The 20,939-nt window shown below is 31.3% G+C and overlaps 2 protein-coding genes across 2 annotated transcripts in view; one reads left to right on the plus strand and one right to left on the minus strand.

Moving 5' to 3' along the window:
• LOC105621292 (BTB/POZ domain-containing protein 9) overlaps window positions 1–1,184 on the minus strand; it is a 5,083-nt gene extending 3,899 nt beyond the window's left edge. Inside the window, exons 1-2 of the mRNA XM_012202758.1 lie at window positions 870–1,184; window positions 35–187 (exon numbers count right to left, since the gene is read on the minus strand). Coding sequence (XP_012058148.1) covers window positions 35–187; window positions 870–1,184 — 468 coding nt within the window. The remainder of the gene's footprint in view (window positions 1–34; window positions 188–869) is intronic.
• A 15,682-nt stretch (window positions 1,185–16,866) lies between these two features.
• LOC105621183 (aldose 1-epimerase-like) lies at window positions 16,867–20,768 on the plus strand. Its single transcript, XM_012202652.1, has 4 exons — window positions 16,867–16,910; window positions 17,897–18,105; window positions 19,107–19,474; window positions 20,134–20,768. Exons 1-4 carry the CDS (start codon window positions 16,867–16,869, stop codon window positions 20,629–20,631), a joined length of 1,119 nt encoding a protein of 372 aa, XP_012058042.1. The 3' UTR covers window positions 20,632–20,768.
• The last annotated feature ends 171 nt before the right edge of the window (window positions 20,769–20,939 follow it).

Consider the following 20,939-nt stretch of genomic DNA (forward strand, 5'->3'; position numbering starts at 1 on the left):
TTACAAAATATAAGGTTGCATATACAATACTAACATTAGTTAGAAATTCCATATGATATAAAAATGCAGTATCGAGAATTGAACATATATTCTTTATGCTTAATATCTCTTTAAGATAATCAGATATAGCTGATTCTAAATCCATAAATCCATATAAATGCGCTAAAGCTAGGATATCAAGAATGACCTGCAACAAAGAAAATCAAAGCAAAATAAAAAATAGATCATTTTACATCTTTAAATAATGAATTCAGTCATTTGTATTACACTAGATCAGTGGACATTAAAAAAACTGTTTTATCTAAATGCAGTAGCATAATAATTGATTTTGTATTTGTATTATTTGAAATTAAAGTTAATCTTACATTGATGAAACTTGAGTCTTTTCTATCAATGAAGATTAACTTTAATCTTGGTTTAACATACTTTTTATTTTTTCTCAAAATAAGAAAATTAAAGAATAATTGAAACTAAGATTAAAGTTAATCTACATTGGTAAAAATGAACATTAGTCTTCACTAATCTAGTAGTTGCTTTCTAATTACTTCAAAATTTAGATAATTCTCATTTGACGTCATAACTCAGTTAAATGTACATTCCTTTTCACTATGATAAATAAAATTCAACTGAGTTTTTATGTACAATCTGTATAAGCCAAAGACCATGTACTTACTGAATTGTTAACTCACATTAAAAATGAGATTATAAATCTATATTATTACACCATAATTTTGTCATCAAGTAATAACGTTATTATCTCAGTATAAAATACACAAATTCAAACTCAGTATCACTTATGTGAAAATAGAAAGCAACTAGTGTAATGCAAGTGACTGAATTCGCTAAAAGATGATTCAAAAGAGCGTTACCTCATCCCGCTCGTTAGTGAGAGACATCCGGCCGGTATAAATGTACTTGAGCAAGCCTTTGAAAGCGTGCAACGAAGATACAGTTAATTCTATTTCACTCTGGGTCGACTCCTTCATGCCTCCGAACAACAGAGCACGAAAGTATTCGCTACGTGCGGCAAGAATAAGCTTGTGGCAACGAAATTTTTGACCTGCCACTACTAGAGTTACGTCTGCATATTCCTCAGACAGGTACAATGCCTCGATATCCTCAGAGACAAAATGAATGTGATTTATCTCGCCGGACGATGAATTCAGATGATGATTTGAACTCATTTTCGTTGAACACGCTTGATACACTCGTGCCAAACTTCCCAGGCTGCCGTCAAAACAGGTTACAATTGTCACAACATCAGCGACTTTGCTACTCGCCTGTGACTGCGTGTTGTAACCAACAACGAGATTCCGCTCAACAGCTCTTCACAGAGTTTGCAGCAGCCGCACGTGTCGATCGCATTTAGTTTAGCAGCAATACGATGTGAGAAAATAATGTGAAAGGAGTAAAATTCGTTTAATGGTTAAGCGGAACACATATGTGTGCAAAAGTAACGTTGATTGATGAAATTGGCGAGAATAACGTGTCACATAAAAATTATTACACGATCACACGATCTGGTATCTTGTTGACCGAATACAGCCACCTTATGCTACGAGCTTCTCCGTTTTATTCTCATAAGACGCATAAAAGAAAGGAATTCCAGCAATTTTCACCGCCACTATTTTCTGCTATTGTCACTATCGATCGAATTTTTCGAAGCCCATGTCACCGACGAGATACGTTAAAGATCGTCAACCTTGAGTAAATTTTCATAACTATAAAGGGTCCTCGGTGGTAATTGAAGAGGATTGATATTATCAACTGCTTTGGCTGTACCGACATAACACTCGATCAATGCCGATAGTACAGATTTTTTTAATTCCAAATAAAAAGTCGATAATAGCGACATCTTAAATTAATTCTTTACATTATTGTTCTGTTTCACTCGCAACGCATATATATCTGTTTTTATCTAATATATATTGTAACGTCAAATTTAAATTTTAATTTTAAATTTTCAATTATCAAAATAGGCCTCGAAGGCTTGATGGTAATTGAAGAATGCAGATTATTAACTGGTTATATCGACATAAAATTTAATCGATATCGATACGACTTTTTATATTCCAAATAAAAAAAGTCGAGTGATGTCTTAAATTAATTTCTTACATTATCGTTTTGTTTCACTCGTAAATGCATACATCTGTTCTTAATTAAAACTCTAGATATATCAAAATAACATCATCTATTTTAGAGTTACTATCCAGCAAACGAGAATGGATTGAAATGGATTCAGATTTTTAAAAATATTGATTCACGAATGTTAAAATGAATTTTAATAAATTTTTCAATCCTGAATGCATTTTTATTCATTTATAGGAATTGCATGAAGCATATCTCTATGCCTTTCAATTTAAAAATAATATTAGTTTTTTTCTGTGCATACGCAATACATTGTGAATACTGTTTAATTCAAAATTTTGAATAGCAAAAATCCATTTTTAGTTTAGTTTGATTTATATACGTGCAATAAATTACAAATTGTATGTTATTATCTGACCTATATGTGTGCAATAAGTTTCAATCAAATTGTTTTATTTACTTGATTATAATTAACAACTTATTTATATTATAATTGAAATAAAGTATGCTGCAACTGACAATGGTACAAATTTCGTTAAGACATTTCGGTATGTTTCATAATACTGCATATATTTGCTGTATATATTTTATTACATATTTGTATTACTGAGTTACGTTATTTCTTGCGTTACACATTTTTAATACATAATCTTATAAATATTTAGAACTTTCGAAAAACACGAAAGTGATGATGAATCTGTAGAATTTCACGATGGAAATGAATTATTGAATATGATATAGAGAAAATAAAGAAAGAGAAAATTTTATTTATTATTCTTCCATGGCATCATAGATGCGTAATAGATATAACGATACGTTAAATTTTATGTCATTGTATTTGTCATTCGCTTAATTGGCTTGACGTGCATTGTTTAAAACAGCTGACATGTTACCATCAAATTTAGATTTTCTTTATAAAGAAATTTACGCATGATTCAGTCACAGTTTAATAGAAAAATAGAATATAAAAGATTATACGATATTTTAAATAATGATGAAATCATTTCACAACTTCGTCGAACATAGCTTTGTTCTACACGTTGGTTGTGCAAATATAACGTAATAAATGTGTTATTAGAACAATGAAAACATTTTTTAGTTGTTAATAAAAAAAATGTTACACAGCAAGAATATTAAATGAAATATTATATGACGATGTTAATTACTTGTATCTGATCATTCTTAAATCAGTTCTTTACGAATTAAATAAAGTAAATTGCATTTTCCAATTAAATTTTGTAGAAATTGATTGAGGATATAAAAAGATTTGTGTTATAGCTAAAAAAATTTTGAAGCTTTTGTTTGTAGAAAATATAAATAATATTATAAAAAATGACACTGAACTTGCATACGTGGAGTCAAATGAAACTGATTTTGAAGTAGAATATTATAAATCGTAAAATAAAAGCATCTGTATCAAAAAGTGTTATAAAAAACGTAGAACAACAAATTATTATCTAAAAAAGTTATTATAGGAATTAATAAAAAATTACATCTTTTTAATATTAATCATTTTAAAGGAATTTAGGCATTAAGTCTAAATATATATATCTGTCGCAAGTTACAAAAATTATATTTAGATGTTCCTTTACTGGATGCGTTTATTGATAAGAAAGATTTAAAGCTGAGTGAAAGTATAATATATTAAGTGATGCGCAGGTTAGAGTGTATTGTATATAGAAAAGAAATATTGAAAGATAGTTATCAGTTTTAGCCAATTAGTGCAACAAAATGTAGGAGATTCGCTTGCTTTTAAAAATATTGCAGACTTTGCATTGAAAATCTTAAGTTTGTCAATATTAAACGCAATAGTGGAAAAAATTTTTGAGCATTATGAATGCGACAAAAGATAAAATAAAGAATAAAATAGGGACAAAAATGTTAAATGCAATCCTTAAATAAAAGCGCATTCGCACATTACCAATTATTGTTGCAAAGATTCCGTAAATACCGAAAATATGTTAAGAAGTTTAACAATACTTATATAAGAAGACTGATGTAGAAAATAAGGAAGATAGCGTATATCGATGATCTGTATGTCGTAGAGGCGATGAATGAAATAAAAAGAATGTCTTGTATGAGAGCGTAAATGCAGTTTTTAATCTGTAAGTTATACACTCACTGACTAAAAGATTACAATATTTATTTTGTAATGGGTTTGTTATAGATCCATAAGCAAGGATCAATCGCTCGGTGAGCAGACTGCATTCCGAAATTCCTTAAAAAAAAAGTGTTGCAATCTTTTAGTCAGTGAGTACACTTTTTGTATTGAAATTGAGATAGATATATGTTTGATACGAAATGATAATATATCGGATAATATATTACAATTAATATATATTAAATGATAATATATATGATATTATAAGATACTAATATATGTTTGATAATATATGTGATATTATGCGATATATTGATTTATTGATGTATGATATTCTCCTTTGCCACGGATGTTAAAGCTCAGATTCATCAGATTGATATACAAAGCAAAAATACAAAAAATAAAAAATAAAAAAATAAAGAAAATTTCATCGTCTGTTGGCGCGTAGTAGGCGCGCCTTGGACGCTGAAAGTTGGCGCCTTGGAATCCCAAAAACCTGACGTCATGACTCGAACAGCACGCTTGCCAGCCCATCGTCGCTCCTCGCGACTCGTGTGTCGAGCTAGCAATAAGCGTATACTTGGTAGTAGCCCGGCGTATTTGGTAATCTTTAGATATTAATATCTCATTAACTATTACGAAAATTGGTAAAGGACTTTCCGTCTCAATTTAGTACATACAATTGAGAATAAAATGAGCGCATATATGACAATAAAAATCAGTCACGCATAATCAACATTATGATATAAGAATATTAAATTGATAGTTAACAAAATGATGGAATGTATATAAATTATCATTATTATCATTAATTAACATACAATATATAACTAAATAATAGTGAAATATACGAAAAATTCCAATATTATCAATGATTTAACAGACAGTAGAATAATGAATGAACAAATTAACAATAATATATTGATTATCATTAAGAATAAAAGAATGAAAATATTAAAGAAATATTAAAGAAATAACGAGGATTAATAGAAAATATTCTTTTTATTATTAATTTACAAGAATAGTTGATATAATAAGTAAATTTAGGCAAATATAAAATTCTTAAAATAAATAAAGTAATGAACTGAAATATTCCTTAAAATGAAAACAAGGAAAGTGGTCTTTTACCCTGTACACTTACCAAATCCCTGATACAATCGTGGAATAAATAATTTCCAAGGATTTTCCAGTTAAAAGGATTGTCTCAATGTTAATATCTTCAAAATTCCATAAATTGATTCTTGGCCGCGTGCCAAAGGCAAGTCACGAAATGTCCTCGTAGTGTGAAAATTTTCAATTGCACAGTGATGAATATCATCAATATAAAACAATCAGTTCTTCATATATATTTTCCCAGAGATAATTGATTACGACAATCAGAAATGAAAATACTGAACGAGGAGTAGGAGGATGTCCACAGTATAGAGGAAGGGGAAGAGGGGATTTCTGCCCTAGAGATGAAATCTCTGAAACCCATAAATTCATTTAGAGTATGATAAAATCTATCTATCATCCAATATTAAATTCTAAATTTTTCGACAAGGAAAGTTGAAAAAATGTTTGAAGTTTTACGTATAGTGACGACGCGGTGGCGAGAGAGGCAGAAAGCGAGTGAGACAGCGAGAGTGGAGGTGGAAAGTCACTGACGTATCTGGGTACCCGGGCAAACAGTTTGCCTAGATATCCAGGTACGTCAGCGGCTTTCCATCTCCACTCTCGCTGCCTCACTCGCTCTCTGCCTCTCTCGCCACCGCGTCGTCACTACGTAAAATTTGTAAGGTCGAGATAATTTTTTAAATTCTAATTTTTGAATTTTTATGTGAACGCTCTAGTATCCTTTCTAAATAGGAAATAGAATCTGTAATTAGTGAAAATCCTGTCTGGATGGAAGGACAGTTGATTAGAGAGTTCTGCTATGATTGTCTATCTTGAGAACATTAAGCACTTTATTCACATTTCTTTGTACAGTCTGAGTCTATGAAGATACTCCAAGGACTTCTTGCACGCGACTTACACGAACTACTATACTTATGAGTAGGCTTATAACGATGACTTTTGAGAAAATCTCATGAAAAAGTATATAAAAACTAATGTTCGACTTATATCCGATATCACGTTTTTTCTCCCTTCGCCAGTTACTCCGAAAGTAGACAGATTTCAAGAAGCTTCAATGGGCCGATATGAGCTCTCAAAGCTCCGGATATTTTACTTCGATTCTAAGCACTTTTGCTTCAATTTTAAGTTGCAGCTACTCCGATTTTCGCGAGTTATTTTACCGCATGGCAAAGAGCGAAAGATGAATTCTCTGCTCCGGCATACACTTATATAGATGTCCTGTCAAGCGGAACTGTCAGGTGTCAGCACTTGCTGGGACTAGATGTCGCGGAGATATCGCTCAGTAGCAACCTTTTCGTTATCAAACTTGATTTACAATTAAAGGAAATTCACTAAATATTTAGGAAATAGTTTTCAAATATGATTTTTTTCAACTTTCCTTGCCGATGAAAAAGTAAAATTTGATATCGAGCGATAATTTCATCATACTCTAAATGAATTTATGGGTTTCAGAGGTTCCATCTCTAGGGCAGAAACCCCCTTATACTGTGAGCATCCTCCTTTATTAGTGATTCCAAACAAGTAAATATCATTCGAGGAAAAACGTCCTATCTCGCTATCGGTTCAAAATCATTTTTACTGATAATACATATGGGAAAAGCTGCGAATTTGTTGAAGTGAGTAAATGCTATTGTAGCATGACATATTGGAGCATGCAACGCGAATAATCTAATATTGCAATAATTTAAACTTTATAAAAATTAATAAAAATAAATTGTAAATATATTGAGAAATAAAGAAAAAATATATAAAAATTAGAAAAAAATTAAATTAACTTAAAAATGTATATTTGTATAAAGAAAAATTATGTGTGTAATTATATATCTATGAAAATATTATTAGAAAGTTGATATAAAAGAAATTTATATACATATATGTCCAAAAAATAAATTTAAAATACAATAAATAAAAAGAAATCTTTCTTGCTCGGTTTTCTATGTTACTTTGTTCACTTTTTCACTTTATCATTTTTTCATAAAAATTAGACCAATCTTTCGAGATTTTTCACACATTTTATCAAATGGACAATGCACGTAATACTTCCCTTTAAATTTCTACTCTGAATCTTGAAAGACAAATGTTTAAATGGAACATTAAAATGCTTACTTAAATAGAGAAAAAAAGAAGAGAGAGAGAGAGAGAGAGAGAAGCAATAAAAAAGGAGGAAAAGAGACAAGGCAACTTATTTATTTTACGCATGCGCACTCCATTTTAGTCAACATAAAATCAGGAGAGTTGCGCTACTATATATACTGTGCCATAGTGAAAGGAGAGATTACATGGTGTGCTTCCCTTGGATTTTCATCCTCGCTCAGAAGATAGTAAAAACAGCCGAACTATAATACCAGTAGGAGCAGTATATGAATAAGATTCAGCACACGCCAGAAATTTGGATAAATCGTGCGCGATTCCACCATATAATAATAATTGTACACCCGGTAGATTTTGAAGAATCTCAGCATTGGATTGCTGCCAAGGATTATCTGGAATAAATCGAGCGGCGATAGCACGATTAGATCGAAGATGAAGGACTTGATCTTGAAGTAGAAACCGGCGAGCTTCCAACTATTATAAAAATCTGAAGCTCAGTTACCTGGATGGTTTATATATCAGGCCCTTCTGTAGTTCAGAGCTTTTCTGCGATATAGAGCCCTTTTATAGAACAGGCCAGGTCTTTCTATAGTACAGGACCCCTCTGTGGTCGTTCTGTTTGCTATACTCTTTTGCGATAGGGCTTTTCTGTGGGCTAGACTCTTCGGTGGGCCAAGCCCCTTTGCAGAACATGCCTTGGTACAGAAGTCTTTCATAGCCCAAATCTGGCACAGGGTTCTTTTATAGGTTAGGCTCTTTCGTGGGTCAAACCCTTCTGTAAAACATTACCTTTCTGTAAGGTAAGTCCTTTTGTGACTGGTTTTATTTGTGTGTATACGACAATAAGACAGTACTGAGTCCTCTAATTTTTTGTCACTATTATATTATTGAGTAAGAAATTTCTATTGTGGTCTTCTTGGAAATTTGTAACATGATGATACAAGACCTTTCTGAAATCCAGATCTTTCTGTAGTAAAAAGTCCTTCTGTGGATTGTGTTTTCTGTGGGTTGTTCTGTGTTACAGGGCCCTGTGGACCATGCCCTTCTGTAGGCCAAGCCCTTCTGTGGGCCAAGAATCTTCTGTTTGTTGTACCTTTCTGTAGCACAGGATCCTTCTGTACAGGGCTCTTCTGTGTCCCACTTCTGTGGGCCAAGTCCTTCTAGAGGTCATATCCTTCTATGGTACAAAATCATTCTGTGTACAGAATGTGATGCTGTATCTATTCTTGTTTTAAAAATTGATGAATTTTTTTTTGATCAGTGCAGTTTTGTTCCTCGGAATAATGCAAATATTGTATTATATTTGCAAAAGTATTATCGATGACAAAGGACATAATAAAATAAAAATACGGCATACTTTTTTCCAAATGAAGCACGTACACATTCTGTCTTCGCTTCTGTTCAACGTAGTTGACGTCTGTGCGGAGTAGAGTTTGTTCTATCTCCTTTATAGAAATAACACAGCGCATTTCTGAATCATACATTGTTTATGATGCTCTTCTTGTACAACATCTGCGACACCATCCTGCTGGATGTATTTCTCTTTAAATATGACGTCAAAATTGAAAACGTTGCAATGTCATATCATAATAAAAACGCGCGTTGTTCAAATTAACATATCTTATCATTTTTATAAATGGATTTAAATTTCACTAGCATGTTCAGCGGATATAACAATTGAATAAATACTCATTGTAATTGATTGATATTCTTCTAGATTTATTATGGATTTAAAGATATACTCCAATCAGGACTTGATTAGATAGCGTGAGCGTGTGCGTATACGAGCAAATTTAGGCGAGTTAAATTGCGTATTGCAGTATGTAAGGTATACTCCAATCGCAGATAATAATTATCCAGCGCTCACTTAACTGTTATGTTACATCTCCTCCACTTTTTTAAGATGGAGAACTTCCTTAAGTTTCATCACGACGAGATCGAGCGCGCATAAAACATGCACGCAACACGATAAAAAGAAAATAAAGAAAAAAAAACGAAAAAAAATAGCGGGGAACAAAACTTCCACATGTTTGATTATATCACTTGATGTTGGTCTCGGGCGTGAGCAGATTACTAATGATTGTTAATGTCAGAGTAGACCAGAGCCGAGATACTTTCTGATCAGTGTAACATATTCGCCGAGCTATAGGTACATCCAATCCCCTTGGAAACTTTCGCCCTTGCTCAGAAGATAAAAGCCAAACTAATGAGCCAGTAGGAGTAGGATATGGATCAAATTCAGCACGCGCCAGAAATTTGGATAAACCGTGCGCGATTCCACCATATAATAATAATTATACACCCGGTACATTTTGAGGAACCTAGGAAATCTCAGCATTGGATTGTCAGCGAGGATTATCTGGAGTAAATCGAGCGGCGCGATTAGAAGGACTTGGTCTCTTGAGATAATGACTGGCGAGCTTCCGATTATTATAAATCATGAAGCTCAGTAATCTGGATAGTTTACATATCAGGCTCTTCTGTTTGTTGGGTCCTTCTATAGTTTAGAGCTTTTCTGTAGGCCCTTCTGCGGTATAGAGCCCTTCTGTGGGCTCCATGTCTTTCTGTGGTAGAGGTCTCTTCTGTAAGCCAGGTTGTTCTGTGTTACAGGACCCTTCTGTGGAACAGAACCTTTCTGTGGGCTAAGCTATTCCGTGACTGGTTTTATTTTGTGTGCGTGTATGTGTAATAAGACATCGAGGCTCTAGATTTTTATATCAATATTATTGGGTACAGTAGGAATCTGGCAGATTTAAGGGATTGTAATGTATGAATGATATAGCGCCCTTTTGTGAGTTAAGTTTTTCTGTGGTATAAGACTCTTCTGTAATCCAGATCCTTCTGTGATAAAAGGTCTTTCTGTGGACTTAGTTCTTCCGTGTTACAGGTCCTGCTGTAGGTCAGGCTTTTCCGTGGGTCAAATCCTTCTGTGGATCATGTTTTTTTATAGTACAGGACCCTTTCGTGGTACAGAGCCCTTTTGTAGTCCCGAGCCCTTCTGTGGCCCAAGTCTTTTTGTGATACAGGACCATTCTGTAGTATGTATTGTAATGCTGTTTCTGTTCTTGTTTTAAAAATTGATAAACTTTTTTTTAGATGGTGTAGTTTTGTTCCCTGGAGTGTTGCAAATATTGCATTATATTTGCCAAAGTGTCGATGCCAAAGAACATAATAAAATTAAAATACGCAAAGCTTAGACAGTCTACTTGAAATTTTTGTTAAATTTTATGTGATGATGTTTCATCCAGATAGAGCGCTTCAAAGATTAACAAAAATATTGAAAAAAAATTTTTTTTAAATTTCAATTTTATGTAATTTTAAAAATATTATAGAATCAATATCCAAATTCCAATTTAAAGCTCTATTTTTTCTCTTTGAAATGCACCTTTAAAAACTTCGCTACGATTTTTCTTCACTGAGATACTTAAATTTTCATGGAATGTGAAAAAATCGCAGATGTTCCCGAATTTGTAAACGGTAGTGTATATTTCAAGTAGCACATGATATTTTAGTAATGATGTTTCAGATGATATTTCAATAGAGGTTGTGATCAAATCTATTTTGCTATTCTAACTCATATTGTAAATCAACATACTCGGGGCGCGAGCTATCAATCGCGCATTCTGTCGCATGGGAACCACATTTAACCATGAAAGAATAATATAGTGTGTGCAACTGGAAAGTGTCTCTTTTTAAATGTCTGCCCTTTCCGTCTATGGGTTGTTCATATTACAGAAGGATTATCAACTGTGAAACCAACTGTGAACGCTAAAAAAAACGTAGGAGTATTTTACTTTAAGCGCTTGTAATCATAATTTTGTCTTTACCGTTCATTAGATATATCATATCAGTTTGCGCATAAAAAGAATAAAAGTATTAAAAAGCGCTGAAAATGTCCAAATCGCAGCCTTAATAATGTATCTTAGGTTTTGTTTTTATTGAAAGAGAAACATAAAGTGTTAAACAAGGAAATCTATAATATAATTTGATATCATGGATTTACAATGTCTAAAAAATTCGAGGAACTAGATATCTTGAAAAATAGAAAAATAAAAAAATTTTTTGAAAAGTGAGACGTAGACAGATATTCGAGGATTGTCATCGTAAAAGGTCATTAAATACTTAAAATTTAGGAAATTCGTTTTACAGTGAACGCAAAACTTTTCAAATCCCGACGGAATCGGAAAGGAGAACTGCGAATGAACAATTAGCGTGCGTTTGGAATAGCAAAAATACAACGAGACAGTACGAGTGTTTTTATAACAATAAAGTTAAAAATTTAACTATAAAAAATATCGATGTGACTTTAACATAGCATGCGATATCTATGTAATTGTCACTATGTTGTTAATATTAACAACAATACGATGAGAATTACATGGCACTGCATGGTTAAACATGTAAATAAGGAGAGTATTACCTTTTCTTAAAAAAATTACACTTCTTGATTTCGCTTTAGATTTTACAGATCACATGACCTTTGGTTTTGTAGTTCTGGGATAGCGATCTCGCTTCTGTTCTTAAACTTCTTTTGCACAAATAATTTTTTTTTCAAACTTACATAATCAAACGTCATATGATCTGTAAAATCTAAAGCGAAATCAAAAGTGAATTGCACAAAATCAAAATCGTCTTTGGTTAATATACATGCCGCTGCATTAGTAAAACAAAACGTTTATATAGCGAATAAGCATTAATAATTAGAACAGTGACGTTTTTTGTTCATCTATTATTATTATACTGCGAATTTCTTAATAATTTTCAGAAGGCGACCTACTCTTATTAAATATACACAATATATCTCCGACTGCATCTTTGATCTTGGTTTGCGCTTGATAAATAAAATAAGAGATATTTAAAAAAGATATTTAAGCGATCGATTTTATCGAGTCTATTTTTAGTAAGTATTTTTTGTTTAAAGACAGGTAAAGAAAGAAAAAAGAACGAAACTTATAAAAGATTGTATGTATTACATATTAAGCGATATATTGTGACCTAGAAAAATTGATTATAAACAATAAATCAAATAAACGTTATGATGAATGTCAACTCAACTAGAATTATTTTTCTTATTTTCGTACCTTTTATCTTTTTCAGTAAAGCTAAACGGAAAATTGATTAATAAAATTAAAACTATATATACACACACACACACACACACACACACACACACACACACATTTCTAATCGAGAATACCGAGAAAATCGAGAAAATCAGACGATACTAATGCTGCTTATTATAGCTTCGTGAAGAAACAAGAATGTGAAATTTTTGCAAGTCATTTTTCTAATTTCCGTAATTGAAGAAGTTGAGCGGTACTACTATAGTGATTTTCTAATCGTTCGATCGTCTTGCCTTTTGATCTTGCTAAATGGAATAAATATTATTTATTCAGGTATAAAAGAATTACGAATAGATATTAAACGCAAGGCCCAATGCACAATCGAAAATACAGTATAAGAACAATAAATATTAAATATTAGAGATACAAGAAATACAAGAAAAATTAAGAACAGAGATTGAACGTAACACATAATAGATATGAATATGTCATAATTTTTTGTATTTTACAATGCATTAAGTCACTGATGAGATACTATTAAAGACCGATATTCTTATGGGAGTTCGCATCCTTGTGAATATTGAAGTGATTAAGAGTTAAAAACTGATATTGTGATAATTTTATGATTTATTAGTTTAGTAGACGTATTTAGAACTTAATAATACTCGATTTTTCTTTAAAATTATTTCAGTGTGTCGTCAAAGTTTGATTATTACCAGAGATAATAACTGCAGAGAAAAAATTGTTATTTTTCTGTAACATATAGAATATAGCTTTACAAGTATGCATATTTATTTATGGAACATTTATGTAACAAAAAATCATAAATTTAATAATGTATTAGCCAAATATTTATGTAATATACTAGCAAATTTATATCAATTGTCGATAACGTCAACATTCTTCAATTACCTCTTTTTTTTTATATCGCCGAAAATTTGTCCAGGGTTGACGGTCTTTAATAATATCTCGTCGGTGATTAAGTATAATCCGATTTCTAATTTATTTATATATAAAGAAATTGGAAATTTTGGATATATATAATTTTTTTGAATTATAATTTCAACGTTTTTTGAACATCAGAAAACTTTGAAATTAAAAAAAATAAAAACGGAACTTGAATGATAATTTTCCTTTTCAGAATATATTCTACGCATGAAAATATACAAATTTAGAGAATTATAGGAAAATGGGAGGAAAAATATTTATTAAAACCTCTGGCTCCTGTACATAGAACCGCGGCAACACTTACCGCGTGACGGAAGTTAGCGCGATAGCCAATCAACTTCTTGCTTGGAAGTACTAGATATATAATTTTCACCATACGACAAAGTTGAACTCAATCCAATTTTATCGCGCAACGGAAGTAATCATTTCTAGAAGTTTATATCATTTCTAGAAGTTTTGCAAGGTGAGGCCAACTTAAGAACAGAGAATTATTGGTTACTTTAGAATTATTGGTTAGTGCGATAATTTTCACCGCGCGGCAAGCGTTGCAGGAGCCATAATAGCTCCAGCACATCAGCGCGATATCCAATAACAGTATACTTTTAGAATGAGAATATCGGTAAAGCTGTACACTCATTGGATATCATGTGTCGCGCGACGAATATCGCGCTGGTGTGCCGGAGACATTAGGTCGGAATCAGACTAGGCATTGAAGAATGAGATTGAAGATTGAAAGATTGAAGTTTGACCAATCAGAGTAAAAGGAGCCAAAACTTTTTTGTCCTCATTGGTGAAATTTCGTTCTTTAATCTCAATATAGGCCTAGAACCTATATTCTGTAAGGGGCTCCGCACAATAAAAGGAACAAGAACAGAGAATAAGCTCATATTCATGGTCAGATCTTGTACTTAAGGCTTCCTTAAATTTATCTTTAGATGTTCAGCAGCCAATAAAATTCGTATAGTATCTGAAGATAAATTCAAGGAAGCCTTAAATATAAAGCCTATCTATGAATACGGGAATAAGAATTTCAACCTATCATCTATATTAGAAACCTATATCAGAAACTGTGTATTCCACAATACATGATTTCTAATAGGTCGAAATTCTTATTCTCTGATTCCTGCTCCTTTTATTATGAGGAGCCCCTAATGCCCGTGTCACACTACGCTTTGGAGACTGAGGATTGGAATTGAGGATTAGAATTCAGCCAATTAGAATGAAACAGATTAAAATTAAAACTATCTGATTGGACGAATTCTAATTCGCAATTCTCAATCTCCAATGCGTAGTGTAACTTTTACACATCTACCAAGAATTATCGATGTTGTTGCGCAGATGTGTTATATGGTGCTGCGCAATGACACCGACAACTGTCGGTAAGCGTATAAAATAGTTACAGAATCGCACCCCAGAGTCATTAATCACCGAAGAAGATACAAATTTACTAAAAAGATTTACTAAAAAGATAGACAAATTAAGGTAATTATTAAAAATATCCCCTCACTCCAAATCTTAATAAAAATACACTTCGACATGTTTTCACTCAAAATGAAAGAATCTGGCAAAAAAAACGTGATGATCGGCCTTATGAATCAAATTATTAAGCGCTATAGATTCAAAACTTTAAAAGTTAAGATATCTGTCATTCCGACTCGGTACAATATTATGTACACATTCTTTAATTACGCAAATTCGCTACATTAAAAACATATTCACTGCTTTAAAAACATAAATTTACCGCTTTAAATACACAAATTCTTTGCATTAGCAATGAATTAGGATTTGTGAAGCAGAGAATTTGTGTTTTTAAAGCAGTGAATTAATGTTTGTAAAGCAGAGAATTTGTGTTTTTAAAGCAGTAAATGTGTTTTTAAAACAGTGAATTTGTATAATTATTGCAGAACGTATACATAGCGCTATATTGAGTCAGGATGACAGATATCTTAACCTCTAAAGTCTCCAACTTTAACGCTTAATAACTCAATTCAGCAGAAGCTGACCGCCACGTTTTTTTGACAGATTCTTTCGTTTTGAATGAAAATACGAATAAGTATTTTTATTATGATTTGAGGTTGAGGAGGGGAGGGGGAGGAAGTCGTAATTATTCTAAATAATTGCACAAAATAATATGATAAGAAATATAGTAACTAGATGAACTAAAGAAAGAATTCAAAAATAATAGATTCTGTGTTAAAGTATCTAAATATATCGCAAGAAGCGATAGGATATATTAATTATTTCCTCCAATCCGAGACAAGAAGTATGTACCTCATGAATGTTGAATATGACCGTAGGTTATAGACTGTATTTATTTGTTTTTTTTTTTTTTTTTTTTTAGTATTAAAGCGAATCTGCCATGGCTAGCTCGTCGTTCTCGTCGTCTATGCAATCCTACAGTGAGCCATTTACACAGGAACAGGAAATAATACTTTACAAAGCCATAAAGATGGTCAGTGTTATTTTTGAATGAACTAGAAAGTACATTAGCATCTTTTGTTAAAAATGTTTGAATCTGTTGCAGCATCTGCAAGAAATTCAAATAGTTACTCAAGATATTAATCAGCAATTCAAAAATATTCAAGAAGAAATGCTTGTTACAGCAGCTTTGATAAATGCGATTGAATCAAAAACCAAAGATTAATTAGGATTATTACATTTGCAAAAAAAATAGTATATCTTAGGAATGTAAAAAGTATCACTTGCCAAATTTACAACTTCTCAAACTGCAACAATGCGAACAATATTACTAAAGTATCTAAAGATGTATGATATGATGTCAAGAGATTCGAAAGCCTTGTGCTACGAAAACACAAATCCTCGATGAAAATAATTTTCCTGTAATTTTGTGTAATAATAATACAAGAATGATTTATTTATATAACACTTCTGCAGAAGTATATTTAATGTAAAAAAAATAATCTTTCATTAAGTACTTCAATATTATCTGCATTTTGAAAATTGAATTTTATATCAATTGATTAAAATTTTATAATTAAACGTAAAACAAAGAATAAAAGTTAATTCTAATTTTTTTCAACTCCTTTCAACATGAAAAAATAGAATGATTGGATTGAGATAAAAAAAGAAATTCGATCGTACTGAAATTGATCGCTATTTGAAAATTAAAACTGCGAATTTATGATGTTATGAAATTTCCTATTAATTCTTTATCTTTTATCACATTTTTTCCTCTACTCATGCAGTATATCTCTTCCAAGACAAGACCTTTTTAATAAATATAACCTTGTGCAGATATTGATGGAAAACTGTCGTGCTTGGTCAGTCGTGCGATACTTGGCATACATACTTGTTGAAAACAAAGATGCAATTTTTTTAACGCAGATAGTATAAATAAAAAATCGAGAAAAACACCTTGCGAGACGTATCGTGCTGCAAATTGCAGAACATGTTCATAGCTTGCACTTAATACACAGTTATTAAAATTTTTAGTTAACAATGTCGCGCTTCTTTGTATTTCTGGTCTTCTCTTCCTGGCTTGGGTAAGAAACATATACTTATTGATTTTATTTTTGCATCTCTTGTACAACAAAGAGGATTTCAGCCTCATCGCGATAAAAAATGTTCTGTGAATAAAATTTAAAAAGTATGAGAAAAAAGAGTAAAAGATCTAGAAAGTATAATGTTAATAAGATGGGTTTTTTTATCAATAAATAATTATCAATACTTTATATTATACTAAAAATTATATTTTATTTTTATTATATTTTTAAAGATAACTGCTTGCATTAATATTCATTACTATTGTTATATCCTCATGTATTATATTACATTATATTTCATTGATACTTTATTAACAATAAATATAGACTTTCTTATCATCAATAAGCCAAATTATATCCTTGTTTCTTTTAATTTAACGAGAAATTCGAAATTATCAAATGTAGAACTTTTTGCAAACTTTTTAATCAAGCTCTGGAAAGTGCGATATTAAATATAGAAATAAATTAAAGATAAATTATAATTAAATACAGAAATAGATTAAAGGTAAATTATATTTTTTTAAATATAATTTTTCACTGTATTAAATAATTCTTTCACTATATATTGAATATTAGTATTATCGCGTTTCTTATTACATAATAAATTTATGTGTGCAATCTACTTATTTTCTTGAGATAAGAATTGCAATTATCAATTTACTGATATTTATACGATATACGAACTTACATAACAACACGTATGTATTTTACTGCCACCAATAAGCATCGAATAATATTAGAACTTATCTTCGCGATAATAGTGTACCATGATGGAATCTATTTTTAAGTATTTTTAGCGCGCAGTTTCAAGTCACTTCTTCACTTTTTACATCTGTAAATCGAAAACAAATCGGTAAATATAGATCGAAACTATCGATTTTTATAAGAAATATTGGTAATCATTAACATTTGTGTTAACGTTTCATAGAAATTTATTGCTCCAAGTGAGATTTGAAGTTGGAATCCAATCTATTGTTTTTACTTAGGACGAGCATGGCTACGATCGCGCAAGAATCCATTACAACTACAACGTGGGGTTCTGTAAATGATCAGGAAATCAAGAAGTTTACATTGAGAAATAATGCTAATCAAGAAGTCGATGTCGTAACGTATGGTGCGGTAATAACCGCTATAAGAACGCCAGATAGAGAAGGAAACATAGCGGACGTCGTGCTTGGCTTTGACAATATCGAAGGTATTCTTATAATTTTTATTTGCTTATATGAATAAATATTTGATAAGATCTCGTTCTATTATATCGATTTTATCATTACTTGGCCTATTCTTAAAGAATATATATCTATAAAAATTAAAATAAAATTATAACAAAATATTCACTAATAACAGAATTAATATAATAATTTTAGAGACTATAATTATAGAATATAATAAATGAAAATAGTTATACAATGTAAAAAATACATTATGTCTCATAACATCGAGGAGACATTACATTGTTTTATTTCTTTTCGCATGTCTCTATTTTCAACTGATTGTGTGTACTGAAACACCTTTTATTTTTTGACTTAAGAAACTTTGGGTTTGTTATATTTAAGGATCTGATTCATTTCATGCATACTCTGTTTTTACCTCAAATCTAAGGATATTTAAGCTTATTATTTTGCTACTATTGACAATATAAGCATTTCAATGATGGCTGCAAGTAGCTATTATTATGCATATGTTTCTTTTTCCGCTATATATTATAATTGTGAATATTATGATATTTATTTTTCATGTTCAATCTGTTTTAGAGCGAAATAAAAAATTTATTATGTTTTGTTTTTACTGACTGTAACAAATATTTATGTTTAACATTGAAAATGATCCGAGTGTGATCGAAACATTTGTTTACTGCTAGCATATTAGATTAAATTTTTACTTAACGATATTTGTTTCTTTTATTTTCGTTCAATTTCTATATTTCGACGATTTATTTTATTTTATATAATAATTTTTGGCCCTTTTTCTTTGGTTTTTTTTTAAATTATGAGCTATATTCTCAATAGATAATAAAAATATATTAATTTAAGATATCAATAATATTTTAAAGCAAAATATGAAATATATTTCCGCAGTTTTATAATAGTTAATATTAAATTAACATAAAAATAGTTTTATATACAAAAATTCATAAGGATATAAATTAAAGTTGCTCTAAAGAACAAGATCATTTCGAAAAAAATAATATATCAGGATACCTTTCATCGGAGAATCCATATTTTGGTGCCACAATTGGACGAGTCGCAAATCGCATCGGCAAAGCAACTTTTGTTGTGGATGGTCAACGTTATAATGTGTCCAAAAATAGTGGTGAAAACAGTCTCCACGGTGGTACTCACGGTTGGAGTTCTAAGGTATGGAATGCAACAATTCAGGACGACTGTGTAGTGATGACTTTGGTCAGTCCGGACGATGATGAGGGTTATCCGGGATCAGTAACAGCAATAGTGAGCTTCCAACTGACGAATGATGGAGAGTTGCGCATAGAGATGAAAGCCCATTCCGAAAAGGCGACTCCGATTAATTTAACGAATCACAGCTACTTCAATCTCGCTGGACATGTATGTAGTATCTTTCCTTTCTGATTTGATGCAGAAAGTATTTATGTTTTCGAAAAAGATAAAAAAATTACAAGACAGCTTCTAATATATTTTGCAATGAACGAAAGAAATAAATAAAAAAGAACAAGTTAGAAAGAACAGTTCCGATGAACGCAGATTGTGGTTTTATTGGAAATATTTTTATTGGAGAATTATAGGCTTTCTACAATGAATCATTAGTAATAGATCATAAATCATGAGCAGGTTGTGAGCGAATAGTAGTCAATAGTGTCATAAAATAATAATAAATCAGTAATCAGTAGAGATGAAATTTTATTTCTAATGATTTAAAACTTAGATCATGTTATAACCAATCACATAATGTATTTGCCATGAACAATCACTTTTAAAATATTGTAACGATCTAATGTTATTTATTTTGGATGTAAATTTCCTAAGATTTTTTTTAATGATTTGTAATTTTGACTTACTACTGTATGGTATGAATGATGACTAACGGCTTATTGTAGAAAGTACAAACATTGCGCTCGTCATATGAGAGAATAATGACAGATTTAACTTAATTCCACTTGTAATTATATCACAGATACAATAATGTCATTGCTAGACAATTGATCGATCGTGAAAGTCTTGTGGATTATTATTCATTTGTTTTTCAGGCCACAAATGCATCAGAACTGTATAAACATATGATCACTATAAACGCCGATTGCTGGACTGTCACGGATTCCGAAAGCATTCCAACTGGTGAGATTCAATCAGTTGTAAACACCATAATGGATCTAAGGAACTTAAAAAAGTTCGGTGATGTCATCGACAAAGTACCGGGCGGCGGATACGACAATAATTTCTGCTTGCCGAAGTCGTACAATGACGGGAAAGTCAATTTCGTAGCTAAAGTAGTGCATCCATCTTCAGGACGCTCGTTGAAAGTATACTCGAATCAACCGGGCGTTCAGCTGTACACGACTAATTCTGTACCTGAAAATGGCATTGTGGGCAAAAACGGAGCAAAGTATTTCAAACACGCTGCTTTTTGTTTGGAAACGCAAAATTATCCTGACGCTATAAATCATGAAAACTTCCCAAACAGCGTGCTGCAACCAGGCGATACATACAATCATGTTGTCTTGTATAAATTTGGAGTAAAAAATTAATGCATTTCCATTTCTATGCTATAAACTTTGAAAAATTAAACAAATATTAAATAATAATTAATCTTTTATCGTGTTAATCTATAATTACGACCAGAATTGGTAATGCATTATTTGTAATAAATTCCTTTTATAAATTACTCGTTACAAATTACTTTTTTCGGTAACGAATGGATAACGACATTTTTGAGGTAACAATAACGATTATTTCTAACTATGTAAAAATTTTTAACTAGACTATATATATATATTTGTGTGTGTGTGTGTGTGTGTGTGTGTGTGTGTGTGTGTGTGTGTGTGTGTGTGTGTGT

This window comes from Atta cephalotes, assembly GCF_000143395.1.
Source record: "Atta cephalotes unplaced genomic scaffold scaffold00032, whole genome shotgun sequence".
Lineage (NCBI taxonomy): Eukaryota > Metazoa > Arthropoda > Insecta > Hymenoptera > Formicidae > Atta > Atta cephalotes.